The sequence below is a fragment of the Bison bison genome, unplaced genomic scaffold (assembly GCF_000754665.1).
Source record: "Bison bison bison isolate TAMUID 2011002044 unplaced genomic scaffold, Bison_UMD1.0 scf7180017864321, whole genome shotgun sequence".
NCBI lineage: Eukaryota > Metazoa > Chordata > Mammalia > Artiodactyla > Bovidae > Bison > Bison bison.
In genome coordinates, this window is record NW_011494893.1 from 189922 (window position 1) to 200436 (window position 10515).

The 10515-nt window shown below is 56.7% G+C and overlaps 1 protein-coding gene across 1 annotated transcript in view; it reads left to right on the top strand.

Annotated features, from left to right (window-relative positions):
- The window catches only part of DUSP22 (dual specificity phosphatase 22), a 36597-nt gene extending 34100 nt beyond the window's left edge, over positions 1-2497 (top strand). Inside the window, exons 8-10 of the mRNA XM_010853011.1 lie at positions 1415-1533; positions 1670-1809; positions 2304-2497. Of these exons, the coding sequence (XP_010851313.1) occupies positions 1415-1533; positions 1670-1809; positions 2304-2497 (453 nt within the window). The remainder of the gene's footprint in view (positions 1-1414; positions 1534-1669; positions 1810-2303) is intronic.
- Positions 2498-10515: the final 8018 nt, after the last annotated feature.

A 10515-nucleotide genomic window follows, 5' to 3' on the forward strand; every position in this document is an offset into this window, starting at 1 on the left:
GGCAGCTACACCCCAGAGACTTAGCCGGCGCCACGGACACCTTCCGCTGGCTTCTCGTCGCTGCCTGGCCTGAGGACTGGAAGGGGGTGTCCAGTGGATCCAGGCTCCTCTCGAGACCCCCCCAGCCGCCCCCCAGCTTCTGTGCTGCCAGACACTGCTGACTGTTATGCCCACGGGCGAGCCGGGGTGTGTGTGACACGGGTGTGTGTATGACGTGGGCGTGGTGTGTGACACAGGTGTGTGTGTACACAGGTGTGGGGTATGAGTATGTGACATGGGTGTGGTGTGTGTGTGACACAGGTGTGTGTGTACACAGGTGTGGGATATGTGTGTAAGACATGGGTGTGTTATTGGTGTGACAGGCACATTTGCACACAGGTGTGGGTGTGACACAGGTGTGTGTACATGGATGTGTGTGACACGGGTGTGGTGTGTGTGAGACATGGGTTTGTGTGCACACAGGTGTGTATGCATGGATGTGTGAGACATGGGTGTGTGCGTGTTGGGGTATCATCGTGAAGGCCACAGTGCCCAGACTGATCTCGTGGCCTCTCCTCGTCTGAGACCCACTGGGCCGCGTTGGGAGGTGACTGTGAAGAAGCTTTTCTCCAGAGTATCCTGGGCTTGCCCTGTGGCCATGGGGGCAGCCTCCTGAGTGTGGTTTTGGGGTGTCGGCCCTACTCAGCCCTGCCCTTCTCGGAGTCCTGCTTGGCTCTGTCCGCCTGCACTGGTGTTGGGTGGGGAGCACCCCGGATGCCCTCCCTCAGCTCCCGTCCAGCTCCTCCCTCCCGGCCTGCTGCCGCTGTCTCCCTGGGCCTCTTTGCAAGGCATGCATGCACCTTTGGGATTTGGGAAGAAAAAGCAGTTATCAGGCACGGTCACAGTTTGCGTTTACGAATATGTTTAAATGCCTGTGAACTCATTAAGCACCTCTGTCTGCCGTGGATGTGAGATGATCTCAGCTACCTCATTAAATGGTTTCTGAAAAGCTGTTTTTCATTTTTCCAGTTGTCTCTGCAGCTTTGCGCTGAAAGTGTGTGGTCACAGTTGCTTTGGAAGCCAGAGGGAGAGGAGTGCATCTCCGGGCTGCTCGAAGCTTCTGACTCAGGCTTTGGGAGCGCCTGGTGGTGGTGACGCTGGCGTCGGGCTCTGCTGGCTGTGCTGGGCGAGGCCCACAGTGTGGCCTTGGGTGTGGCCCTTTTTTGTCGACCCACGTGGTCTAAGCACTCAGAGCTGTGCAAAAAAACATGCTCGGCCTCTTCCTGTACAGCCTTCTCTGAACCCCACCACGGAAGGAACCCTGAGTAAGAACAGCTTTCCCTGCCTTCAAAGGGTGGGCCCAGATGAACCCCTGGGCCCCACACGTGTGCAGAGGGCAAGCCCAGTGAGAACCTGGGGCCCCACACATATGCAGAGATCAGGCCCAGATGAAGTCCTGGGCCCCACACGTGTGCAGACAGCAGGCCCAGATGAAGCCCTAGGGCCCCACGTGTGTGCAGAGGGCAAGCCCAGTGAGAACCTGGGCCCCCACATGTATGCAGAGATCAGGCCCAGATGAAGCCCTGGGGCCCCACACGTGTGCAGAGGGTGAGCCCAGATGAAGCCCTGGGGCCCCACACATGTGCAGAGGGCAGGCCCAGTAAGACCCTGGGGCCCCACACGTGTGCAGAGATCAGGCCCAGATGAAGCCCTGGGGCCCCACACATGTGCAGAGGGTGGGCCCAGATGAAGCCCTGGGGTCCCACATGTTGCAGAGAGCAGGCCCAGATGAACCCCTGGGGCCCTACATGTGTGCAGAGAACGGGCCCAGTGAGCCCCGGGGGCCCCATGTGTGTGCAAACCCCAGCTGGACAGCAGGGAAGGGAAGCTTGGCTGCAAGTTCCCCACCAATAGCTGAGAGTTTGCTCTAAAGTAATTTTTTCCTTAAACCAAAAAGGAATGTGAATACGTGAACAGGAGTATTTAGGAATCAGCGTGAACATTCAGTGCCTGTGTGGTGTGAATGCCCAGATGCATTCTTGCACCTGAATGCTGTTTCAGTGCTTGTCACCTGTGACGTTCTCTCTCCACAGCCGCCCCAGGCATTCTGAAGCTCTGGCCCTTTCTCAGAAGACCATAATGCTCCTGAAACATGACCAGAGTTCAGATGCTGCCGGAAGAGAAGCAACCAGAGTTCAGTTTAAGTGTCCAGACGTGTGTGAATGTGCACTTGTGTTGCTCCACGTTGGGAGCTACGCACTCTCTTTGACAAGAGAACGATTTTGGCCTAATTCCTTCTTTGCTGAAAGCTGTGCTGCCCCCAGGCTGTCTCAGGGCCCTGCCGGGTGCACCCTGCTCCTCGGGACTGTCTCCCGGGCTGTGTGGCCCCGTGCACCTCCCCATCCTCAGCCCGGGTATGGAGCCCACATGCTCCTGCCATGGGCACCACGAGGCGGGTTCGGGGGCTGCCCTGCTGTATTTTAAGGCCACTGCCCTCCTCCAGAAGGAGATGTACTGACAACAGGAGATGAGAACTCCCTTCCCTGAGACAGTGGGTGCCCAGTGAGCAGAGAGACATCAGAGAGGGGGTGCTCCCCAGGGACTTCTCATTCCAAGCTCAGCTTAAAGCCAAAAATGTTAACTGGTGTGGACAGCAGTTTAAGATGGTTTCCCAGTGTTTTCTCATCTAACTAGCGGGGGGTGGGGGGCGGGGGATTGGGTGAAGGGGGATGGAAATGTGATTTTTGCTTAAAGGAAAGGTTTGGCTAAGTGCAGGGAGTCAAGGGCTCATTGGCTGAGGGAGGCTCGGCCCGTGCCCTCAGTGTCCAACGCCAGCACGCTCCTGCCACGGTCTCGGAGAGCACCCTGTGCTGGCGCAGGCCTGACAGGTGTGGAGTGATGGTGTTAAAACGCCAGTCCTGATTCAACAGGCCTGCTTGGGGGATGCACAAGTAGTGCGTGTGTGGTGCTGGGCCCCGAGGCCTGAGGGTCCACCTGTGGGTAAGTGCAGGGGCAGAGCCTCGCAAGACCCAGGCTGAGCACAGGGCATGAGCAAACGGCAGCAGGAAGGCTCCTGTTGGGGCCCCGCTGCTCATGGCACCAACGGCAGCCGCCCGGTGACTGGTGCTCTGCAGGTCACACTGCCCCGTGAAGCTTGTAAACCACAGAGCAGATATTTCATTCACACAAGGCTCAGAGAGGCCACGGAACTCACCAGAAACTACAGATGTTAGTGCGCTTTGCCTGAGCCTGGTCTTCTGGTCCCGACTCAGTGTAAGGGTGAGAGAGAGGAGGGGGCGGTGCCCTGACCCTTGGTCTCAGGGGCTTGTAAGGCTGGCCCAGGCCCAGGGGAGCTGGCAGCGCCATGTTCATTCTGTCTGAGCACAGCTTCCTACCTGCTCCCCCTGCCTCTCGGGGGTGGTTTGGGGCGTGGTGGCTGGCAGGCAATTCCTGTCCTCATCAAAATCTCATGGACATTTCCATTGGGATGGTGTTGACCACACTTAAATGTTAGAGGTAGAAGCCCTTCTCCGTTGAAGCCCAGACAGGTGTTTAGTTTACATGGACGGGGGACAGTGACCCACCTGCCTCGAGGCGGAGTGGGTCGTGGCCCTGGCAGCTTCCTCAGGCTCTCTTTTCTGTGATGTCCTCCAAACGCAGGTCTGTCCAGCTGGTCTCGGAATTGTGGCCGATGGTGGAGGAGACCTGCACTGCTTCTCTTTGTTCAGTCACTTGCTGGTTCGCTTGAGAAATGCTTGTTCATCTCAGTAGGCGCTCTGGGACCCAGGCAGGACGCACAGACCCGCCCTGAGTCTCAGAAATGCTGGTTGGTGGTGTTGACAGTTGGGAAATCGGCCGTAAGCACTAGTGTGGGTGCTCATGGTGCTACGTTTGGGGAGGAAACAGGCCCTTCCGGTGAGGGGTGAGGGTCGTGTCCTGGGAAGGTGTCCCAGAGACGGATGCAGAAGCCCAGGTGCGGGGATTGCTGCATGCGGGGAGGGGAGTCTGGCGGGGCCAGCACATGTACAGGAGAGAAGGCACAGCCGCTGTGTGACCGGGGCAAGCGTGGCATGCGCTGCAGTGAGGGGGGCAGACAGAGCCGCAGACGCAGGCCCGGGCTGTCCGTCCACTTGGTGCTGCCGTACAGCGACTGGTTGGCCTAACTAGCCCTGGAGCTGCTGGGCTGGTCCCAACATGGAGCATTGCAAGCATGTGGATGCCATCCTGTGGACTCCATCCTGCGGACGTGGCGGGGGTCTCACCAGGTGTTCTGGGCGAGCAGTGATGGGGGTCGGGGAGGGTGGACAGGCCACGGTGGGGGCTGCTCAGGGGGCTGCCATCGTGGCTGTCCAGGTGATCGTCATAGCCTGGGGCGTGGCTGTGGGTGGAGATGAACAGGCCCAAGGGAGCAAGGGGGCTTAGGGAGGCTGGGGATGGGCAGCTGCTCCGGGGTTGGGCCCCCAAGGGCTTGCTCTCTGGGTCGGCCTCTTCCGCAGTGGGCTCTACCACGTTGAAGGCAGACTGAACGGGGCTGGCCCTGCTGGGACCCAGCTTTGCAGACGAGGTGCTCAAGTCTGTCCATGAACTCGGAACTGACTCCCAGGAACTAGACTTGTGATGATTAACATCCAATTTAGATATCCAATTTATTATTTTATTGTGAAAGAGAAAATACTAGGTTAATAGAGACTAATTTTATCCCCTAACCAGGCTGTCTTTCATTACCGGATTTTTGGGAGCCTTAATGGACACAATGCTCTGAGTCAAATATATCTCAATAAAGCTGAGAAAAAGAGTGAAGCATCTTGTGAACTGGTCCTGAGGCATCACCCTGCCCTCCTGACGTGGGACTGGGGTCTGGGGGCGGGGGTGGTGGTCCTGACAGATGCTGTTGCTGTAGCGCCCAGGAGCATCTGCGCAGCCTGCAGCCGCGGAGGTCTCTGTTTGGCCCCCGGCAGCCACCCCGGTGTGTGCTCCTCTGCCCACACTGGCTCTCTCAGGGTGCATTTGTTAACCTTTGTTAATCAGGCTTCTCCCTGGCGATGGTTCCTGCAGGGCTTTATTATTTATGGCGTGCTGGCTCCCCAGGTCTGTCCCAGCAGGGACCCCCACTCCAACTTGTGCTCCTGTTGCTGCTGCTTAGAGACAGACCGTGAATCCCAGTGTCTGGGCACTGCTGTGTCTTGTTAAAGTTTAGAGGATTCCTCAGCCTTCAGGGGAGTCACGTGTGCAAAGCCAAGGGGCGTGTCGAGCACAGGTGGCTTGGGCATCAAGGGAGATCAGAGCTGTTGATGACCTGACGCCCTGCACACCAGCATCTAGTCTTGAAAACAGGGAAACACTAAGACACAAAATCCTGTGATCCCACGTTAGGTGACCCCTCCCATGCTGACACTGAGTTATTAATAATTTTATCAAGAATGTGCTTTCAACATGCCTGTATTTATAGATGTGCTTAACAAGAAATCACCGAGACCTTGGAGGGAAGTTCCTCTTCCCTTTCCTTTTTATGGCCCAGAGGAAGGGAGAAAAAAAAACAGCGGTCTCTGACTTGTCCCTGAGGCTTGAGAACATTCACTGTCCTTCTGAGGATATATTGGGGTCTCCTTGGGCTGTCAGGGGCTTGAATTCAGGGATGCCGGCTGCATTTCTGGGGTACGTTTGCCCTCTCGTTTCCTCCCAGCTGCAGTGATGGCCTGTGACAGTTCGGCCAGGAGCGGGGTTAGCATTCTCTCCCGCCCCCGAGGCCCCCACCTCGACAAGGGCTCAGGGCTGGGCTGGGCTCGCTGTCGATGGCTGAACACCTGCAGGTATGGGGGATTTTGGCCCCAGGTGAAGTCGATTACCAGGAGATAGCCGTCTGCAGTTCCCTTTCCTGAAGCCTCTGGTTCAGTTTGAGAGGATGTGAGGGGCGGCATCAACTGGCAAGGGAGCCAGGTTGCCTGTGTGTGGGTGGAGCCTGACAGCGTCCTTCGTACCAGGCCTGTTTAGGAGACCCGGGCATGGCGGGGGGCTGAATCTGGGGGAGCAGCCCCTCCCGGGGTGGCAGAATGGTTCTGGAGACAGTGCGGGTCAAGCCAGGGGCAGTTGATGAGCTGAACCCAGGCAGGCGCCCAGCTCAGGTGCTCTGTGCACACAGCTCTGCGCTTCCCTCAGAGTCCACTCGCCCCCAGACGCGGCCAGGCTGGCACAAAGAGGAACCATGCTCCCTGGCGAGCGGGCCTGCTCTGTCCTCTGCCAGTCACTCTGGGTTTCCCCAGGGCACTGATGGCAGCGTGTTTAGAACATAAGAATCAAGAGGCCTCCACGTGTGCCCCAGAGAAATGCCACCTTCTGCTTTGCAAAGGGTGCGCCCTTCATGGCAAGAGGCCGCAGGCACCCAGCTTCCTCAGAAGGGCGTCCAGAGAGGCCCCTCCTGTGGGATGTTCCGTTCCCCCGGTGTGTGTGCAGCACGCAGCGGCCGTGACAGGCCGGCAGGCAGGAAGGCTTGAGGCCAGCTCCGTGTTGGGGGCACAGGGGGCGTCCTGGTTCCCACGGCACAGTGTCCCCTCCTGCCACGTCCACCGCCGGGAGCTCGGAGCTGCGGGTGCAGATGTGTAGTCAGGGTGGCGGTGGTGCGGGGTAGGGAGAGTGCGGCATGGGCTGGAAACCAAGCAGCCGGCGGGGTCCTGGAGTCTCTGGAACACCTGGGGAAGCCCCAAGGAGGCAGCTCCCTTCCTGTGGAGAGCCTCTCCGTGGGGAGACTGGCGTGAAGGAAGCGCCCCTGGAGAGCTGGGGTGGGGCTGGCTGGCGCCCTGCTGCCCTAGGGACCCCCTTGTGCACCCCGCCTCCTGTCTGGAGGACAGCATGGCCAGTCTCTGGACGGTCAGCGGTCACTGAGCACTTGGTGTCTGATGCTTTCCTGAAGTCACACCCTCTCAGCAGTCTCGTCACATGGATTTTACTATTATCCCCAGTTTTTGGATGAAGAGGCCAGATTCTAGGGAACTTGAGTGTTGCCCAGTCTCAGGTCAGAAAGTGGCCATGTGAGCCTGGGGCCCTGCAGCCTGACCAGCCGCTCCAGGGTCGCCTCCCTTCTGAACACCAGCATCCCTGGAGGCGCAGGCATCCCTGCTGACACGCTCTTAGGAGGCCATGTGGGGAGCGGCCAGCACCTGGTGAGACCAGAAGTACAGAGGGCTGCATCCCGTCCTGACTCCCAAACCCGAAGTGCAGCCACCTGGCGGGCATCCTGCTCGCTGTAGGCCAGACTCTGTCCCCCCGGCCAGGCCCTCCACAGGGGAGGGCCAGAGACCCCGTGACAGGACGGAGGACGCGCCCCCAGCTTCCAAGAAGTGTAAGTGTGGGCAGTTGGTGCTGAAAGTGGATCCCAGAGAGAGGAGCCCGGTCGCCTGCACGCTCTGCCCCAGCAGCGTGGTGCTGGGAACCGGCCTGTGACTCACCGCCCTCATCTTTAGAAACTGTCCCTGAAGCGTCCGTGCCTCCTGGTGGGACCCCGACCTGTACTTTCCCGCGGCCCACCTGGACGAATGACCCCCTCCGAGGGAAGGCCAGCGGGGTCAGGAGTCATCTGACGTCTGCTGGGAACCGTGCCCTGCCCCATGAAGGTGGGGCAGGACCTCGGTCAGGCCCCGGTGCCCACCTGCACAGGTGCCTGGGACTGCCTGGGGGAGGGGAGGAGCGCGGCTTGGCAGCCCTGCCTTCAGAGGCTTTTCGGTTGATCTGGGGACATATCACTCCAGAATGTTCTGTGAACAAACACGCTTAGAAGCACAAGTGCAGGCCAAGAGGGCCCCCAGTGCAGGGTATGCTGGCTGTGGATGGAAGCCGAGGGAGGGGGCAGTGAAGAGCATGCAGGGCGGGCGTGGGGGGACAGGGCCGCAGGCACAGCTGGGCGACCTGGAGGCAGACGTGTGGAGGCTGTGACTCACGAGCAGGGTGGGCTGGAGGCGGGGACAAGAGCTGCTGTGGGGGTGGGTGTCCCATGGGACGCCCACAGCCCCCTTCCCAAAGACCAATCCGCCAGGAAAGGTGGCGTGCGCAGGTAGGTTCCTGGAACCTTGACCTGGTGGCGGGCAGTGCTGGTTTGGCTTCCCCAGAGCAGAAAGTGTCAGAGGTGACTGGCGGGGCAGCCCCTGCAGACAGAGGGCTGTTGGGCCGCAGAGGTTCGGGTGGGGGACGCCCAGGAGAGAGCGTGGGGCACCCTGGTGTCACCTGGTGCTGAGGTATGACCCTAGGAGGAACTTCTGCACAAAGTGAGTCCCCGTCAGGGCTTCCGGGACTCCTCACCCAAACTCCAGGCTCCAGTCCTGGGGCTTCCGGGCCGTGTGGTCACTGGGTGCCCCTGGTGACCTGAGTGCCCGCCCCTCACCCAGTACCGGGACTTGGGTCCAGGGTCCTTGTGCCCCGCCCACAACCCCGCCACTCCCGCTAGAGGGGGAGACACACTGGCTACAGAGCAGTGATGACACGTGCCTCGTAGTAATGAACAACCACAGTTCATCTGTCTTTCGTTACCACTGGGAGCCAGCAATCCTAAACCATACAGGTGCTAAAATACTCCTCCTCCCAAATTTCTGTGGTTGATCTAAGTCTCAGTAACCACTGTGTGTGCTGTAGTTTTAATAATATAATGGCAACCTCAGACATGGTTGTTTTAAGTACATATCCTTTAATTAACAATGTCTTCTACATGGACGTGAACATGGAGAACTTCCACCTAACAGCCAGCACGCGCAGAGAGAATACGCTACCTTCGTCTTGTCCTTTTCTTTTTCAGTGAATTCAGAAAAAGGCTCCCCTAGTGGCTCAGACACTAAAGAATCCACCTGCAATGTGGGAGACCTGCGTTCGATTCCTGGGTTGGGAAGGTCCCCTGGAGGAGGGCATGGCAACCCACTCCAGTGTTCTTGCCTGGAGAATCCCATGGACAGGGGAGCCTGGTGGGCTACAGTCCATGGGGTTGCAAAGAGTCAAACACAACTGAGCCACTAACACTTCTCATTCAGAAAGACTTGGGATCTGAGCCCCATGGGGACAGTTTGGTCTCTAACATGCAGAGTAGATTTGAAGTAATCAAGGGCAGCCCCGCTGCACAGTTACCTACCTAAACAACATTGGGACTGGGGGGCATTTGAAAGCCACCAGAATTGCTCCCAAAGAAGCACAGTAGCTGCTGTGCTCGGTCATGGCCGACTATTTGTGACCGTTTGGACTGTAGTCCACCAGGCTCCGCTGCCCACAGGTTCTCCAGGCAAGAGCACTAGAGTGGATTGCCATGTCCTCCTCCAGGGGGTCTTCCCAACCCAGGAATTGAACCCAGGTCTCCCACATTGCAGGTGGATTCTTTACTGCTTGAGCCTCCAGGAGAGAAGTGTGGACTTGCTGTTAATGGAATTTGACATCAAATGGGATTTCTATGAATCTCCCAATCTTATCCTTTTAACACTTCTCCTATTTGTTACTTAACATGAAAGAAAAATTTCAAAATTAAAGAACGAGTGGTCTGTGATCAACGATGCGTAAAGACAGGCTGAAAACCTGACATGAAGAGAAATTTAGCTTTGACACAATCACCTACAAATTTGCCAAAGTTAAGACTTTAAAACAAATTATGATTACTCATTAATGTGACAGACCAACACAGAGATATATATACGCATTTTCCCATTTTTCAAAATACATTTTTATTGCAATTGAAAGTATTAGTCCATGGCTTTTTCTATCCTTTTTACTGTGACGTTTATTTTAATTTTGTTCCCGTTTACTTATTGGTATGATGATAAATATAAAATTCAATAAGAAGTTTTTTACAGCACGTGTTTCTCTCCTGTCCCATATTCTTTTTTGTTTCATTTCGTGACCGTTACTGGCTATCACGTGGAGACTCCTGGTCGTCTGTGCTGTGTTAGGGATCCTAGGCCGAGACTGTCAGGGTTACTGCGGCCTGTGGTGGTGGGGGGAGGGGGCCAGTCCCATTCTGATCTGTCTTTTTCATATTTCCTAATAACTGGGGTGTGGCCAACGTGCTTCCATTTCACTCTCTGTAGAGGCTCCAGTGAAAAGACTGAACAGTCTCTGACTTCTCCCATGTCTGTTTTTTCTGGCCCTTTCTTCAAAGACAGTTGCAGTGCACTGTTGCTCTCTGAGGGCCCTGGAGAGAAAGCTCTCTGTTTCCTGAGCAGCGTTCTCCTGTGGTGTCCCTTCCACTCAGAGACTCGGGTACAAAAACGTGCATTTCACGAGGCTCAAGTGCAAAAACCTACGTTTCACAAGAGGCTCAGGTACAGAAACGTTCATTTCACAAGAGGCTCAAGTACAAAAGCACATTTCACAAGAGGTGAACAGAGGCTGAAGGACCCCCTCTCTGCTATCAGTGCATCTTCAAATTGCCACCTCTCCCAGTGCATTTCAGAGACTCAGATATATAATCATTCTACATACATACAACTTCCTATCTCCTCTACTGCAAAAATCACAAAGCCCTTCTGTTTGCTGTTGGAACCTAATTTAAGTGTTTATGAGGCTTTGATGAAT